An 18,776-nucleotide genomic window follows, 5' to 3' on the forward strand; every position below is an offset into this window, starting at 1 on the left:
CAGCCCTAGTTAATAATGTCGATCTACTACCATGCATGGGAATGCCTGCATAACCAATCTGGCCAATCACAGGCTTCAACCAGTCAAACTAGGTCAGGCCTACTAGGTGTGGGCTGATTTTTGACCCCCCAAGTGAAGAGGTATGAGGAGAATGAATCCATATTATATAGAGGCAGCATGGAGGAGCTCACCAATGAGGTGGAAATAAAACTATTTTATGCATAAAAGGACAATGGGTCATTTTCTGTTAAGAGAGAGAGAGAGAGAGAGAGAGAGAGAGAGAGAGAGAGAGAGAGCTAGTGTATCCATCCCTCTTGGCTCAGACAACAAATTATTATTCTCTGAATCATTACTGAGTAGAAGGGCCGTCACTCAACGGATAAAAGTTATTCTAGGGATAACAGGCTGATCTTTTCCCTTATCATATCTCGCGAAACTCCATTCCTTATTAATTAGTTCTAATCAATATTGTTTTATATTTAATGTTGTCTAATCAGGGTTCATTCATCCTTATAGTATTGTTCTATTTTCTTGTTGGTTATTCTTGTCTGGAATCTTTGTGTCAATGTTTTGGCTGGCATGTCATGAGTTGGTTTTGTTTATTAATTAAACTTAACATGGATTACTCATTAATCCTAGATTTTCCCCTTAAATTTTTATCATTAAGTGTAGTTGCTTGGATCACTTATGCATAGTGTGCCATAATTCTTAGCTACCTCCTGCCTCTAGGGAAAACTCGGTAGTTGCATCTTTCAATGTATAATGACCGATTCGACCCCATTCTGTTTTTAACCTTTGTAGTTTGTTCACAACTTTATTTGTCTAGCAGGTTGTTACGATCCCATATCAGCTTATGAGGATTAATCACATATCGGTTTCCTATAGGAATGGATGTGTATTGATACGATCTTAGGTCCCCTCACTTTGTAAACCTGTTTATGGGGTTGAATTCTTCTAGGACAGTAACACAGGTTATTTTCACTTAAATCGAATTTAAATTGAACTATTAAGACCATGCACGAATCAAATGAAATCAAGTATAAAATAAAAATAACCAGATAAAACCAAATCCATTCGAATAGGCCACGTTGGTAGGCTCGATTTGGAAAACCAAAATCATTCTTATTCGGCCCGTTTATTAAACATGTCTCGGTGTAAGGGTGCTACCCGATGGGCACCCAATTCAGCTTTATATGTTTTATCGACACATTGATTTTTTCGTAATGTTTTTTTAAACGTATGTATCTAAAGGTGCATGTATGGCTCCTAAAGGATACTATATTTGTCCTAATCAATTGACTTCATTATGAAAATTATTTTTTTAGGCCAAGAGGTTGATAGCGAGATCTCGAATCAATTTATTGGTCTCATGTATATCTAGTATAGAGGATGATACCAGATATCTGTATTTGTTTATAACTCTCTCGGCGGATGGCAATACTCGGATATAGTATTTATGATACTATGCAAATTTGTGCCATTAGATGTGCATACAATATGCATCAGATTTGTCACTTCAATGGGATCTTTTATCCTGATTTGAAGAGAAATTACCAAACATCTAGCATTCCCTCACGTTTGGCGCTAATGAGTTTTTTTATTTGTATTTGAGAGGGGAAAAAAAACTATGCTTTCCCCATATGGAATGATAACTAATAATAGCATGACACTTTGAGTTCAATAAAAGCAAATCTTTATTGTTTTTCATAACATGAAATTATGTATTGAGGGAGTAGTATGAAACAAAGATAATTTTCGATTTGATCTTATGTATTGGAGGTCCATTTTAGCGTCACAAACTTTTTCTTTTTTTGTTTTGATAGTAGAAGTCTATTTCCAATATTTATGTTATGAAAGAGTATATATATTAAAAAAAAAATCATTTTTTCATTAATTATCCGAACCAGAAGGAAACTTTGGGATTGCTGAATCATAGACAAAATGAATCTTTACTTAATCTGATATTTTTAAAGCTCATTTAGAGATAAATGTATCATTAGCCAAGACCCAATTATTAGGAGCCCATTTAAATATCGGTACCCTTACCTCCTATAAATTTGACCCTGCCTAGCTGGGATAAAATACTTGAACCGGCCAGGTCATAGTGTGAGGTGTTAGGCTCCGTTTGGTATCGTTTCTGTTCCAGAAACTCCGTTTCGTGTCAAAAACGGAAATTTCAGTTTCTGTGTCAAAACGCCGTTTTTAAACGATTTATGACTGTTTGGTGAATCTGTTTCTAGAACAGTTTCAGAACTAAGAAACGACAGTTATGCCGTTTGGTAATGCTTGTTTCAGAAACGATTTTTTTTTCTCTTTTCTTTTCTTTTAAGTCAATAATTACAGAAATAACATCTACACAGATATAGTTTTCATTTCTAGAGACATAATTAAATGTTTCATATTCATATAACTAGAGTTACAGAGTGTTTCTTCAGAAGCCACTATTGAGCTTTCAAGACTTGAAATTAGCTCATCATTTAATCTACAATGGCAGAGGAAATGAAGGGAAGCAAAAAAAGAAATTACAAACAAATTAACATTTCCAAATATTGGATGAGAGATGTGAGTTATTCCAGTGGTTATATCTTCTTTTTGCCTGTTACCCTGCTCTTTAAGGTTTGTTTTCTTGGATCTAATAGAATTTTCTAAAAAAAAAAAAAAAAAAAAAACAAGAGTACTTATCTCAAAATTGGAAATTTCATTGACCTCATAAAATTAGCAAGAAAAATATCTCCCCCACCGATTAAAACCCCACTTTCAAAAACCTAGGCCACATAACACTTCACTGTACAGAGCATAACAGAGCATCAAAATGGTTTATTACTTATGCTAACAGAGCATCAAAATGGAACCTGCAACGGCAGAAAAGAGAATCAAAAGGGTAGCCGATTACCGAAGGCGGAAAACTGCAACGGCGGATGAATCAAAGAACCTGCAACTGTGGAAAAATCCTTCTCAGTAAAATCTCAGAACCTGCAACTGGGGAAAACTCAGAACCTGCAATTGCGGAAAACTCATAACCTCACTGTCGCCGCTATTTTTCTCCAAGGTTTGATTGAATCTTGAAGGGGAATGTGGAGAGACATAGAGTGAGGGTAGGGTTTTGATCGTATCTTGAAGGGGAATGTGGAGAGAAGAGTGAGGGTAGGGATTTTGATCGTGGGAGAGAAACCCGCCTTAGATGAAGATTCGCCGGTAACGATCGTTGGTTGTGGCCGAAGTTAAACGTGATCGGCGACGGAGAAGCTGAAGGAGGCAGCCGTAGGGTTCCAATTCTAAGAAGAGAAGAAGAAGGAGAACGGAGAAGAAGAAATCGCCGTCCTCTAGTAGCAGGCGTTGCGTTGCTTTATCGGGAACGAAAGTTGAGAGAGAAGAAGAGAGAAGTTCAGGAGTTACCTGCAGAAACTCCAACTGCTCCAGCCGTTCTCTGATAGCTATCGGGAACGATGGTTTCTAATTTGGGGATTTTGGAACGAAACTGTATTGACGGAACTCCATTTTGGAGTTCCGACTTTTGGGCATTATTTCGTTTTTTTCTCAATTTTCGTTTCAAAAAAACCGAAACATATCATAACATTGCCAAACGGTTTTTTGCGTTTTTTTGTTCCAATAGAACCAAAAAACGATAGAAACGTTTTTTTAGAACGATACCAAACGGGCCCTTAAAGTGTGGAAGCCCGATCAGCCGGTCAGGACTAATTGAAGTTGGACCGGTCCGACCGATTGACAGCCGGTTTGGCGGTTACAGTTTAACTTCAGAAACAAAATCTAGACGTTAGCTTTATCTGTCAAAGGCTTTCCTCGATTCCCTTGCTTAGTTGTTTTATTTCTTTTTTCTGAATTCTAACGTTCCCTCTCCAGACTTCGACTCCCAGATGGCATGAGCTGTGAAAGCCCAGAGCTCTTGAATGGAGGAATGGCTTTGGAGATTAAGCAAGTAGATAACTGTGAATTGAACACACTAGGGTTCTCTTTGTGTCTCAGAAAATTAGGGTTCTTAAGACTTTTAATGGGTGGCGTTGGTTTCGGAGGATTTTAATGGAGAAATCCGAAACAGAGGAGCCTGAGAAGAAGAAGCGTCATCTCAACTCTGTTTCGTCAGCCATGGCCAGGAACTCACCAACTTCGCCTGAGAATAGAACTGTAAGCTCGCTCTTAGCCGTTATTCGCATCTCTTTAACTAGCACTTATTTTGGCAAGTGTAAATTCGGTATCATCTCTGCTAAGGATTTGATCATTTTGGTCAATGAAATTTTTATACTTCAGTAATTATGATTGATATCTCGAGTTTGCTCCATTCCTTTGTTAATGTAATGTGGAAATTCTGAACTTTCAATAATTCGTTGGAGTTCTTAGCTTATTAAAGTTTCGAGCTTAATAATATGGTCTTGGATTTGAGCACGAGTAAGTAAACAATGGGATGTATACATAAATAATGGAAGCAGTGGGGAGACTCAGTTATGGAATACGTATTACTGATTTGGAAACCCTAAACCCTGACCCATATCATAAGAAGTCGCCGCATTGCTATTTGATACCTGCTTTAATTATTAAAAGCAGTGAATCTCATTTTGTATATTCCTTAAACATGTGATTGAACTTCACAAATTTCAAATCAGATGTTAGTATAATAACCATGACTATTACGCTATACATCCTTATGTTCCTGATAAGGTTCTGAAGTCACCTTGAAGATGATTTATTCAGCTTGTTACAGTGGAAGTGGAAACCCTAGTTGGCAGTTTTTTTTTTCCCTCAGATGAACAATGCCATGTGCTTTTCACTTGTGAAGAGCCATAACATTCTGCTGGTAAGGAATGATGTGCATTCTTATTTTATTTCCCATATTGAAGGAAATGAAATGAAAATTGGGAGCGTAATATCCTTTGCAACTTTAGATTAGTGGTGCTGCTGGCAACCTGTCTGTCAACTACCTTCTGTTTTTAGAAGCTAAAAACATCTATAACAACAAAAGGATATCAATGATTCCCCAAAATTTTATCTGCATACAGTTAAGTGTTTTGATTGTTCACCCAAAAAAATAAAATAAAGTAAATGGTATTGATCAAAGTTATGTGCATATACACCAGTTTCCTTGCAAACTTTGTTCAGTGAAGTCTGTGCACACAGTGCTTAGTTCACATTATTAATGTAGAGTCTTATGCCAATTATTCCACCACTTTAGTCCATCTAGGGCTGTATGTTTTAACTTGTAATAACTAAAGTTCCAAGACCTGGATGTGTAACACTTTCTTGGACCGGCACAAACTTGTTGGATGTCCAGAAATAGACAAAACGGGTCTAATTATGGTTTTGGTCCAGTAGGATATTTAGGCATTAATTTGGGTTGATCTTGTAATCTTTTATTTTATTTTCTTCTGTTTTATTTGGGTTAGATACGTAGGAGATTGGATTGAGTTGTTTAGTTTCATAGTTTGAGTCCATAGTTTCTATTTCGATATTTCCTCTTACTTATAAGCATGTAACTCTTGGTTTGCGATAAGAATTGATTTGAGTTGCTGTTGGAGGCAATGATTAGTCATGGTCCCCCCTCATGGAGATTATGAACCTCCCCTCTCAAGCATGCTCTCTCTTGTATATTCTTGTTCTTTTCTTAGTTCTTCTTTCCCTTCCTATACCTTTTTTCTTCACACTTCCTTGGTACTCTTACTTTTATTTTCCCTATTCCCCCTGTACCTGCGGTGTTTTCTGGTTTTGGGAAATTTTTCATAACTCGACTGAACCTTCAATGAGTATTGGTGGTTTGCTTCCACACTCTAGGGTGATCTGAGCTCTAGTTCCCCTCTTATTAGTCCATCGCTGCCTTGAGATCAAAGTCTGAAACTCAACTTGGTTTTCCTCTTCCGCCAGGTTTGGTTGCAGATTATTTTAATCTATTATTTCCTAACCAGTTGGGATTGTTATTGCTTGCTTTCATTAGGGCTGGGGGTTGCAACTCACTACCTGAAATCTCAGGTTGATTGGTTCTCAATCGGTTGAGATTTCTTATTGAAGAGAAAGGGAGTTACCGCTGGTTTTTTTCTGTGTAGCGTGAGGAAGAGGAAGATAGGTTCTTCTTATTACAGCTGAGATCCAATTTTCTGAATATTGCACAAAACCACTACCCTTTGTACTTAATTTCCTTTTGCCTCATTCTAATATTTAACTTCCTAAATAACCTTTTGCTTTCATTTTATCTTTGGTTTCCTTACCTAAAGAGGCTTGAACTATTCTTGATTGAACTTTATTATTTGGGTGGGCCCATAGCAACTCAAATTTATGGTTTGGGAACCCGGGGTTGCATCAGGGTGCAATGGTAGTTACACTAGTTCTTCAGAGAGCTGGACTCATCAATTGGTTGTCTGGTTGATTCAAAAGCTGGTGATGCCATATTGCAGTGGTACTCGAGTGGTTGGACCAACATGACTGGGTTTGGAAACCCCAACCTAGTTGGAACCAGCCCAACTGGGGTTTTTGGTCTAATAAATGCTGGTAGTGGTTTAGTTATTTATTTGGGTTTAACTTGTAGCCTTTTATTTCTTTTATTTTATCATGTTTGCTTTGAGTAGATTACGAAGGAATGGGAGGTAGAGTTGAGTTATTTTGAGTTTTACATTCCAGTTAGGAGTCCCTTTTTTTTTTTTTTTTTACTAGAGGCGGACCTCAGTTTTAATGCTAGGGTTGCTCCATGATGACCTAGTGGTCACGGGTTCAAGTTAGGAAACAGCTTCTCCGTGAAGCGGGGGTAAGGCTGTGCATTATGACCCCTCCCCAGATCCCGCAGTGGCATGAGCCTTGTGCACTGGTTATGCCCTTTTATGTATGTATTTGTACTTACAATTGGAAAAACAGATTTGGAATAGAAAATTAATGAGTTTGCTTCCCTTGGGTGTGGCGTTATTGTTTGTGCGACATTCTCTCTCTCTTCTCCTTCCTCTTCCTCATTGATCCCATCCTTCCCATCAGGTAAGACTCTGCTGTTACCAGATTCAGTCACTTTTCCTTCTTGCTTCTCCTTTCTTCTTACCTCTTATTTCTTTCTGTTTCTGTTTGACATGACTGGCAGCCATCCACGTGGTTGTATCGAACCCTCTAGTCCTCTTCTTTTCCCTTTCAGATTGTGGTGTTATCTAGCTTACCCTGGGTGGTTCAAACCCTAGAGTTTCATCCCCTACCAATCCTCCTGTTGAGAGACAGTTCTAAAACAGGATTGTACCTGCAACGACCACCTGGTAGGATTGCAGAGCTTGATTTGCTGCTTTGGACGTCCATGTTGGCTGTTCACTTTGTGTAATCTAGAGGTCTGTTCATCAGCCACCTACCATTAAAATCTTAGAAAGCACCAAAGGAGTTCTCTTCTTCGAAGCTGTGCTGGTTTTCTACCTCCTTGTTTCGATTGGGAGGTTGAAGACAACCCAACCCCACTTCCCACAATATATCCTTTAACAGATATTTTTATTAACTTCACCTTATTTACTGTTTTTCACTAAGACTTGAATTTGAGTATTCTCTTGCTCGTGTGGACCCATTGTGATTCTGACTAGGGTTTCCGAACCCTGGGATCACCACCAGTTGGCCCCCATTAATCCAAACTCCAGTCTAAGTAGATTGAAGTTATCTCCGTAGAGGTCTTTCTAAGGCTTCTGACTTTCCCCATTATGACATATGACATATCACATCAAATAAGAAAGAGTCGAAACTTCCATCTGTATTTGCAGGTTGATGCAGCAGTTCTCCAGTATCAAAATCAAAAGCTTGTTCAGCAGCTGGATGCCCAGAAACATGAATTGCATGTTCTAGAAGGAAAGTTCAAAGAATTGAAAGACAAGCAGACTTCTTATGATGACACTTTAATTACAGTGAATAGACTCTGGAATCAGGTAAACTGAGTTCTACTCAACTAGGCCTTATCCCAACAAACTATGGAATCAAGGTCAATCTGGAAATATTTATTATATGTGCACTTGCCATAACTTTCCTCTTTTTGTTAAAATTTGTCTTTTACAATTTGGTTTCCTTATTAGATCTTTATTAATTTGATTTTTACCCGAATGGTAGTTGGTTGAGGATTTAATACTGCTTGGAATACGTGCTGGGGGTGATGGAAATGGTTTGCAAGTTATAGATCAAGCTGATCGCTCTCAAGGTTTTATTCAGCTTCTTCTAATGCATTCTGAACTGTTGTCGATCCGTTGTTAAAATGTCTAGAGCTAAGCTTAAACTTTTTTTGAAGCATATAAGATTAACTTATTTGCGTCATTTCATTTCTTTTTCTCTAGATTCAATTCCATCTTGTCCCTGGGAGGACATATTTCTCTGTAGACTTCTAGAAGTTGATCCTGTTGATTGGAATGGTGCTAAGGAAGCTGCCAAAAAAGTTAAAGAAGCTCTTGCTGCTCGCCATTCCTCTACTCTGAATTTGATGAAGTATTTAGAGGATACTATTGATGCCCAAATAGCTAAATCAGATAGTATTGCTTCAAATTTTCATGGAAAGCTCTCTGCTGAAGGTCAGAAAGTATCTTGGCTCAAGGATCTGTGTGTTGATATATTTTTATTCTTGTTTATTGCCCTTAATTTTATCGTCAGTTGTTGTGTGATAATTGTGTGGAGTTTCTACGATGATTGTTTATCTTCTCATGTTTGAATTTCTCAGATGCCATCATCCAACTGCGTAAGATTGATGAAATAATGAGGGAGGAAGCTCACAGTCTACGAAAGGTGATTGATATTCTTCATTTGAAGCATAGAGAATATGCGCATGAGATCCAGACTTATGTGCACAGCCATTCTATGGATCAATCTGAGATAAAACGCCTTGCAGGTCTTGAGAAACATTTCCACCAATTCATCTTTGGATTGTATTATTTGTTTTTGCATGCTCTTGTTGTATAAATGCATTTAATTATGCACTAATATTTATGCCCATGTTCTTTTCTGAATATGTAGAATGCTAACTAGCACGGTTGGGATAGCATGCAGGCTGACAAGTAATCACAGTGTGCAGTCTAGGGGCAATATTATAAATTGTTGTCTATTGAATCTGATACATCTTTCCTCTACCTTGGCAGGTGAGCTAGAGGAATGCATGGCTGAACTGGAAGAAAGCAGGAGAAAATTAGTTAATTTGAAAATGCAGAAGGACGGAACATCTGGAGTGCATGTTCCTGTTCAGAATGCAGTAAATGGGAGCATGTCACCAGAAAAACCTGTGGATAGGACCATGGGGTTGCGTGAGCTTAAGGATTCCATAGAGGAAGCTAAGGTATTCTACTCTGACTGGGCAACTGTCTAATAGGAACTGTTGTGACAACGGCTGCCTGGCCCTTCTTGACCTTTGTGTACAAATTTTTATTCCCCCCTCCCTCTGCTTTTTTCTCCCCCTCTCTCTAATTGGAAAATTAGTTGAGATTGTCTGGCATTGTTGCACAAATCTCGCAGATACTAGCAGCGAACCGTCTTTCAGAGCTTCAGGAGGCACAAGAAGATAATCTAAACTGGTCCAAGCAATTGAAAACACTTCAGGTGGCTCAAAGCTCAATTTTTTGATTTAGTTCTCTCAGAAATCATTATACCTGCTTACTTGTATTTACATGTATTTGTTTAGTGGTCTCTGATCTGAATTGCTACCCGTTGACTGCTTTCATTGTCACAGGATGAGCTGAAGGATGACAAATTTGTAGTCTCGTCTAGGCCTTACACTATACTAAGTGATCAGCTCCAACATTGGAACAGTGAACTGGAGCGGTACAAAGGGTTAACCGATTCCCTGCAGGTATATTTGCCTTTACACATTTGCATGTGCTTAGACTGCTGCAATAGTTTGTGATTGTTTCTTTAAAATTTTTGTAGGCTGACAGGACTAATGTCCTGCGAAGGGAGAAGGAACTGAGTGCAAAGGCAGAATCAGCAGAGGATGCAAGAAGTACCATTAACACTGCCGAGTTTCGGATTGAAGAGTTGGAACTTCAGCTGCAAAAGTGTATGATTGAAAGAAATGACCTTGAAATTAAATTGGAAGAAGCTGAGCAGGATTCAGGTGAAAGCAGGATTCTTTCTGAAAATTATGTTCCTCCTGTGCCATACCATTCCGGTGAGCTTCTGTTGTCTAAGTATTGTACCTGCTTCAGGTAGAAAGGACATTAAAGCAGAGTTTCATGTAATGGCTTCTGCTTTGTCTAAGGAAATGGGGATGATGGAAGCACAGTTGAATCGATGCAAGGAGACAGCTCGTGAAGCCATCTCTTTACGTGAAGAATCCCATTCCCTGAAAGCTTTATTAAGTAGAAAGGTTTTGCCAGATCCCTACGCCATTATGTTCTCTGGCAGCCCCTTCAATTTTGTTTATTTGGTCCTTATATATTGATGTTGAAATTAAAATGCAGTATGATGATTTTTCGTCCAAAGAAAGTTGTGAAACTTGATGTTCTGTGCCATCTCAATTGTCAAATGGCAAACTGATATATTTACACTCAAGAAAGAAGGAAGAATATATTAACTGATGTTCTGTAATGACATCATTATGATCAAATTGGACTCGTTTCTGTCATTCAAATTCTTACTTGTTTCATTTTGACTAATGTTAATGCATCTTCAGTTCATTTATGTCTGGAATATATTTGCTATGTTTCTTTATTCAAATTGCTGGAGTTTAATTCATTAAATATTAATTATCCATTGTTTCACCCTTGGGAATATGCTATTACTCATATTTTGTATATGACCTATATGAGTTTGCGAGTTACATATTGCCAGCACTATAACTTATCATTCAATTGGAAAGAAAGGAATTCCAGGGAAAAAAAAAAGAATGAATGAAAGGAAGTGTGTGTGTGAGCACTTTGTTGAGAGAAGAATTTTCTCATAGTGAGTTTTAAAAATGGTAATTCATCCGAGGAGCAATTTGTTCAACACATTCTGGATACTTGAACTGGTTGTGCGGTCTGTGAAGGTCTCAACACTTGTGATGAATTGATGGTCTTGAGAGTACCTTGTTGCTTTTTATAGGATTTTTCTTTTCTTATTATCTAGATGTAAGATAGACTCTATTTTTGTAGATGAACGAAATGAAGAGTCTAGAAGATAGATATGCTGAACAAGCTGCAGACATCAAATCCCTCAAAGTATTGGTATGTTATCTCTCATCTTAGTTTTGCTCTAATTTTTTGAGTTGTTCTAGCCTGACCCTTGGAGGATAAAAACCTTAATGCAATACATTGCAGACAAAACAACCTTAACAGCTTTTTCAATCTTTTGTCTTGTTTTCAAAGTACTTTGTCATCATTTCACCCCCCTTAGGTCATAGTATGTGTTTTGTTATTATCTTTTGTTATTTCTTTTTTCAAGTGTGTATATAGCTTCCTTAAAACAGGATTGAACTTCAGCCGGTTCTGATAGATTTGAGGTATCACTACATTGAAATAAACTATATATTTACTCCTTTGCAGATTGAGAAATTACAGAAGGAAAGACAAGAACTGGAAATCTTCTTGGAAATGCATGGACAGGAGTGTTTTGACAACAGGTACTTTCCTAATTAGACTTATTCTAGGCACTCTTACTAACACTTCTGTCGGGATCTTGGCATTAGAGTGCTTAGCCATGGGGGTTTCTGGAATAATGATGAGGTGACATGCTTATTGGAAGCTGATGGTTCAAGAGAAGAGAACTTTCTCTTTTTTTTTCCTTTTCAGTTTTTTGAAATGTGATGATGGTGCTTCCACGTCTGAAGCATTTTTCCATGTCATAAATTATAAATGGGAGACCAATGAATGAGCCTTTCAAAAAAAAAAAACTCTCTGCAGGGCATCTATATAGCTGGATTAGACTTGTAAATCTAATACATAGTGCTTTAGATTGTATCTAAAAGAATGCCTGTACATCTGAAGAGAGGTGGGCTTTTCAAATCCATTGATTTTTTCAGTTTCGGGCATAGGCCGTTCAGGTTTGATTAGTGGTTGATTCATGTAGGTTTCCTTCATTGTTTGGATATCATCCTCGCTGAATTTATAATTAGCTCCTATTGTGATCCAGAGATGTGATGGAAATCAAAGAATCAGAACGTAGAGCTCATTTGCAGGCTGAAGTCTTGAAAAATGCTCTGGAAGAGCATAGTCTGGAATTACGAGTTAAAGCTGCGAATGAAGCTGAGGCTGCTTGCCAACAAAGACTTGCAGCAGCTGAAGCTGAAATAGCTGACTTGAGGGAAAAATTGGATGCTTCTGAGAGGTGACATATTCTTTTCATTTGAAAACTTCCTTGAGCATTATGATTTTTGTTGTTTCTTCTCCTGCTTATTAGAATTTGGGGGGGGGGGGGGGGGGGGGGGGAAGATGAATGGAAAACTACATGCATGTGCAAGTGTATATGGTTATTGGTTCTCTCATGTTTTGTGATTTGTGGAACTTAGTAATGGCCATCTCATCTCGAAAATTTCTCCAGCTCCTCTTCTGCCCGAATTCCCCAAAGAACACCCATCCACATTAATTTTTACCCAATCCACATGTGGTGAGCACCAATATGATGGATGATGCAAATCCTAAATGCCTAGCCTGAAGTAGATCCACCACTGATGACACCGTACCCTTAAAAAAAGGAGAAAGAGCAATGATCTCCCTCTTCACCAATTGCCAAATCTGAAATGGACTTCTCCTCCTTCAAATCGTCTCCCATTCCTTTCCAACTATATGAAATATGGGATTAGCCTAAAACCAGCAAGCCAAACTTCTTTAAGAGAAAAAGATTCTTGCCTTTCTTTTCCACCACAGACTCATCTCTACAAATGAGGAGTGGGGGGTGCCATGCCAAGTCAAAGCACGACAAAAAAGACCACCATATAGACTGCAGAACCACACTCCATGAACAAGTGGGAAAGGGACTCAGCCTCATCTAGGCACAAATCACATCGAGATGGAGAGACACACCTCTAGACATCACCTTATTCGAAAGCTTGCCATGTTGCATCTTTCAGCCGAAAACCAATTGATGCGGCTGGAGATGATTTCCCCACACAATGTGTGACCAAGCTACCTTAGGCTTCCCCATTTGCAGAGCCTCCCAAGCCGATTTGATTGAATAGACACCCGAAGATGGCAAACTGCAAGCACACTCTTCCTCCACTAATGGACTAGGGAGCTTCACAAACTTGGCCAAATCAAATATTGCTGTCAAGCAATGCGACTATAAAATCTGACACATGGGAATAAAATCCCTGAAAAATCAATGGCACCAAACCTGACAACTCTACAATGAATGACAGTCCCAAACACCTATCACACCAAGTAAGAATTTTTCTCCCATTCCCTACAGACACCGCTCCTTGCTAGAGACAAACCCACATCCTCCTTACCCCTGGCCAGACCTAAGAGGACTTGTACCTAAGAGGACTTGTACCCTCTTTATGGAGCCATCCCTATTAACAAATCTTGCACAGAAAAATCTCCTCTTTCTCGTCTGTTCATGCTTTATCTGCCAAACAAGTTTACGGATTAAGGCCTTATTCACATCCTTCAACCACCTTATACCAAGCCCCCTTCCTGCTTAGGCTTACAAACATCTTCCCACTTAACTGAAATCTTCTTTGTTGACTCAACATTATGAAATTTCTCATCCAAGCTCCATAGTCTTACCTAAATACTTTGGCCACCAGTTAATGGAGAAATTATGAACAGGAATTCTTGAAATGACTGATTTTACCAGCTCAACCCTTCCCACCATAGAGAGCAACTTCCCCTTCCAACCATCATCCGATTTTTTATTTTATCCCTCAAAGGAAGAAGCAGATCCCTTCTCATCCTTCCTTTGAAAATCTCTACTCCCAAGTAACTAGTAGGGAGAGAGCACATAGGGATGACCAATAACTCAGTAATTCTATGCCTTCGCCGAGGGGAGACATTTCTAAAAAATAATTTACTTTTCTCCAGGTTAACCCGTTGACTTGAGAACTCCTAGTACAAGGAAAGAAATGACTTGAGATTTCTCACGTACCTTATTGACAGACATCATATGCAAAGAGCAGATGACTCGGGACCTGAACACATCTCAAACCAGGAAGAGCCTTGATCTGATTATTCTGTAATAGCAGGTTGAGCCCCCCCTACACAACACCTCCTTGGTTGGAATAAACAGAAGAGGAGAAATTGGGTCACCGCTGAAGACTTCTTTCCACTCCAATGAAACCCACTGGACCCTCCATTGAACTAGAATAGATATCCTTGACGACACGAGAATTTGATGCAGTCAAGATATCCATCTTTGATAAACCAAAACATCGAAGACTGCAAACCATAGCTGTCCTATCGCCAAGGCAAACCAAGGCGTTGGAGGGCCGCCTAAGTTCTTAGGCGACAAGTCGCCCGCCTTAAGGCGAGCAAGGCGACCAACTGTTATGTTTTATTTTCCCTTGTTTATAACATTATTTAGTATGCTACATATACCTTTTAACATAAAAAGACTGGTCAAATAATTTTATTTTTACACGAGACATTTTGTATTAGGTAGAGTAAAAACCAGCTTTCCAACAAGTCTAAGATTACTTAAATCTGAGTTTTATTAACAAAGTTATGTACCGGTCAAACTTATTTTAAAATGCGTGAATTTCTGTTAAAATCACTTAAATGAAAATAATTTATGGATATCAAAACAAAAAATTATTTTACCGTACTTTTGATTTTTAGCAATGTTTTTACTATGATAAGATTTATGAAATTTAAATTGAGAAAAACCCTAGCATTTGAAAGTTGAAAATCACCCCTATAACAAAAAAAAAAAATCAGTTTTTGTTCTTGGACTTGGGTGTTGACTTCTTATCATTTTCAATTTTGGTTTTTAAACTATTTTTATTGGATTCAAATAAGGGGTATTTGCTTATTTATGAATAATATCTTAAGTAAATGTTGTGCCTTGTAGTAAGGCGCCAATGCAATAAGCAATAGTTGCTCAGAGTCTTGGACTCCACCTAGGCCACCTGGATGACTAGGTGACGCCTTGACAACTATGCTGCAAACATAAAATCCCAAGACAGCAATGTCACAAGCCTTCTGAACAGCATGTTCCCCGTTTCCAATCCTCAACCCAGTTCCGCCATACCATATCCATGTGTATGAACCTCGGGCATACCTCTGAATTAATGAAATACAAATTGATCAAAGATTCCGTGTACCCTTCATTAATAAATGGGGCGCTAGTTGGACTATTAGAATCAAAAAAGTAGGAAAAAGAATTCAGATAAGAAAAGTTCACATTGGTCAGAGACCGGTGAAATTTAGTATAGGAAGAAAATCTTTTTTCTGAAATTGTTCTAGTGGATCAAGATGAGAAAGCAGCGCCCAATGTGCCACGCGAAAGAGGAACGAAAGTTTCCCGCACGGCCGGTCAACAGAGGGGGAGGTCATAAGCGTCTATACTATAAAATCGATTTTCGACGGAATAAAAAAAACATAGAGGGTAGAATCGTAACCATAGAATACGACCCTAATCGAAATGCATACATTTGTCTCATACACTATGGGATGGTGAGAAGAGATATATTTTACATCCCAGAGGGGCTATAATGGATGGCAGAGTGCATTAAATTTTCCAACTCAGAAGCAAGGCCAATGTTTGAGGAGATGACCTTTCTGTTTTGAAAAGCCCCATGTTCATCAGATATCAATTGTGGGACAGTCGTGTTGCCATAATTTTAGAGATGGACACAATAGAGAAAATTACCCATGCAAATCGGTCTGAACTTGTTGAGAGACTGCACCCCATCCACCTTCTGAATCAGAGTAATGAAAACAGTTGTTTAAACCCTTAGGAATCTTCCTAGAAACAAAGAAACTTCTTACCGCTTTGCAAAATCATCTGCAATCACATCCCAACACTTCCTGAAGAATGCTCGAGAGGAACCATCTGGCCCGGTGAACTCTCAGGATCAAGGTCCCATACTGCATGCTTTATCTCCTCTAAAGAGGGAATCCCCTCCAATCCCTGATTGTCCTCTTCTCCAATCTCCATCGGAATACACCTGAGGAGATCAATGTTCAACAAATGAAAACAACAGTGTATTTTCTCTGTTCAATTGGTAGTATTCATAAGTTTTCTTACAGCACTCCGCTGCACTTGCTTTTCGTTCTGTTTTTCATTTTGCAGGGATGTTTTGGAGCTTTCAGAGGCCATAAAAATCAAGGACGGAGAAGCAGAGGCTTATATTTCTGAAATTGAGGTGTCCAGTTGACTTTTTGCCCATACTGTTCCTGTCATTGTGCAGCAGTTCTGCCTGCCCAACCAATCTCAAAATTTCATATGTTAATGTATACCTTCTTTCTTTCTGCAGACCATTGGTCAAGCATATGAAGATATGCAGACGCAGAACCAACATTTGTTGCAACAGGTTACTGACAGAGATGATTACAATATCAAGGTCTGTTGTAGCTGCCTGCTTTGCTACCTCAATCCTATTTATTTATTAGCATCAAGCTTCATCTTTGTTTTTGTCCCATTCACTCATCAAATTTGGTGAGGCACTGATATGTGGTTGATTTTTTCTGATTATATTGGGTTATGGACTGCAGCTAGTATCTGAGAGTGTGAAAACAAAACAGGCACAGAGCTTTCTCCTTTCTGAGAAACAGATGTTAGCAAAGCAGCTTCAGCAAGTTGATGCATCATTGGAATCCTTCAAACTAAAGATTTCCCGCGGTGAAGAACAGGTGGATATTTTCTTGCTCTAAAATCATGCCTCTGGCCAGAAGAAGTCCATTTCTCTTTCCAACCAAAATTTGTTTTTTCAGATGAAAACATATTTGGCTGAGGCTGGAAAAGCTTCTCTGGAAAACAGACACATTGCCATCAACATGGAGAGTACAAGATGGGAATTGACAGATGCTGAGAAAGACATGAAATGGCTAAAGGCTGCTGTTGCTTCCTCAGAAAAGGAATTTGAGCTGAACCAGCGAAAGGCGGCAGAAATCCAATTAGAACTGGAGAGTGAAAGGTTAGTTTCCTTTGTTTAATGTATCCCCTCAAAGAAGATTGCATGTAGGGCAGGTGGAGCTGTAACCGTTGTTGGCCGGTTGGCCCTAGCCTTGTGATGGTCCACATCTCAACTGGTTGTGTTGGGCAGGTGGCTCAGTTTCTTTTTCCTTTTTGTCTCTGTTTGCCAATGCATTTCTAGAATTTAAATGAGTGCTTTTTGATCCAGAGCTGAGAAGAAGAGGCTCGAGGAAGAGCTCAAAGAGATGAATGGGAAGGTACTTGAGATCAGTTCAGCAAATGGGGAGGCTGCAATACAGAAGCTGCAAGATGAGATCAAGGAGTGCAAGGCAATCCTGAAGTGTGGTGTATGTTTTGACCGGCCTAAAGAGGTAGGATTTGTAGCTTTTCTTGTCAGAGCAACTGCATGAATCTTTTGATTACTCAGTACTATTAAAATTAACCTTTGCACTACTTACCGAGAATACTTTCATTCCTGCCTGTATTGATACCATGAGGGCATCTATATAAGTAAACTGAGTTTCATTTATGCATTTTGCTTCCAGAGAAGTTGTTGACCTGTGTCCACTTAACTGCTTCCTGGGTGAATGTTGATGATGTAATGAGTTTGTAACTTTGGCAGGTCGTAATTACGAAGTGCTACCACCTGTTCTGCAATCCATGCATCCAGCGGAATCTAGAGATCCGTCATAGGAAGTGTCCTGGGTGTGGAACCGCATTTGGGCAGAATGATGTTCGATTTGTGAATATCTGAGTTCGTTTTCCTCCTCCCCCGGAGGGATTTATTTGAATAGCGGTGTATATTCATCTCAATTTTGAAGCCATACTTCACTTTCTGGCCTCCTTCAATTTCTCCTTGAAATTAAATGATAATTGTTTTTCATGAAAGGGGATAATAATTGTTGTTGATGCTGATGTTTTGGTTTTATCATGTGCCGTGAACACATAATCCTATAGGCTCTGTCTAGTTTCAAGTAAAAAGAATTGAGGGAAGTGAAATTGGTTTGAAAAGGAAATATGGAACTTTTGTAATCATGGTATAACCTACTTAAATATATATATATATATATATGTTGGTTATTATTATTTTTTTCCTTTTTAAATTTACTGGATTAAACCGTATTTAAAGTTAGTTACACAATAGTATTAGGTAAGATTACAAAAGTTTTGATTTGAGTTTTGATTTTAATTTCACATTCCTTCACCTTATTTTCCTTGCAATGGAGCCATAGAGCCCAGTCTTATTTTAGTGTGGACAACTTTTCTTTATCTATTTTTCTGAATAGGTAATCTTTACCCAAAACGATCTATTGGTTGCTATTTGCTATGATATGTAGATACTGTAGGAATTAGGATGTAAACTTCCTGTTTGTTTCTAGAATTAAACTTTCATTTTGAAAAAAAAAAGAAAAAAGAAAAACAAACACACACACACACGCATGCAAAATGAGTTCAAATTTTCTTTCCATCCAATAGTCAAAAAGTTTTAAATTTTAGACAATGAGTTGGAAACATAGTCGAAAATAGAAGGGAAATGTCAATACATGCAAAATGTTATGGTGAATTTGGCTTTTTAATTTACCAAAAGTACACTATCGCACCCTGTTTATCATTTATCCAATTTATCCAGTGGTTGGAATTGCCATGTCTAATTTCAAATTAATGAGAAGTAGGTGAATCTTGGCTCAACAGTAAGATTGTTCCATTGTGACCTAGTGATTATGGGTTTGAGTCAGTAAACAATCTTTCTATCCAATGGGGTTTAGATTGTATGTGTTACAATGGCGAGAGTCTTGTGTATT

At 38.4% G+C, this 18,776-nt stretch overlaps 1 protein-coding gene across 1 annotated transcript; it reads left to right on the forward strand.

The window, feature by feature from the left end:
* The first annotated feature begins 3,788 nt into the window (after positions 1–3,788).
* On the forward strand, positions 3,789–17,889 carry LOC122089189 (E3 ubiquitin-protein ligase BRE1-like 2). Its single transcript, XM_042658713.1, has 19 exons — positions 3,789–4,143; positions 7,719–7,880; positions 8,059–8,146; positions 8,280–8,510; positions 8,657–8,824; positions 9,072–9,265; positions 9,442–9,525; positions 9,656–9,775; positions 9,853–10,039; positions 10,131–10,291; positions 11,058–11,129; positions 11,448–11,524; positions 12,034–12,228; positions 16,132–16,204; positions 16,316–16,402; positions 16,554–16,691; positions 16,773–16,975; positions 17,183–17,345; positions 17,597–17,889. Exons 1-19 carry the CDS (start codon positions 4,039–4,041, stop codon positions 17,726–17,728), a joined length of 2,640 nt encoding a protein of 879 aa, XP_042514647.1. The 5' UTR covers positions 3,789–4,038; the 3' UTR covers positions 17,729–17,889.
* The last annotated feature ends 887 nt before the right edge of the window (positions 17,890–18,776 follow it).

This window comes from Macadamia integrifolia, chromosome 9 (genome assembly GCF_013358625.1).
Source record: "Macadamia integrifolia cultivar HAES 741 chromosome 9, SCU_Mint_v3, whole genome shotgun sequence".
In the NCBI taxonomy this organism is placed as follows: Eukaryota; Viridiplantae; Streptophyta; class Magnoliopsida; order Proteales; family Proteaceae; genus Macadamia; species Macadamia integrifolia.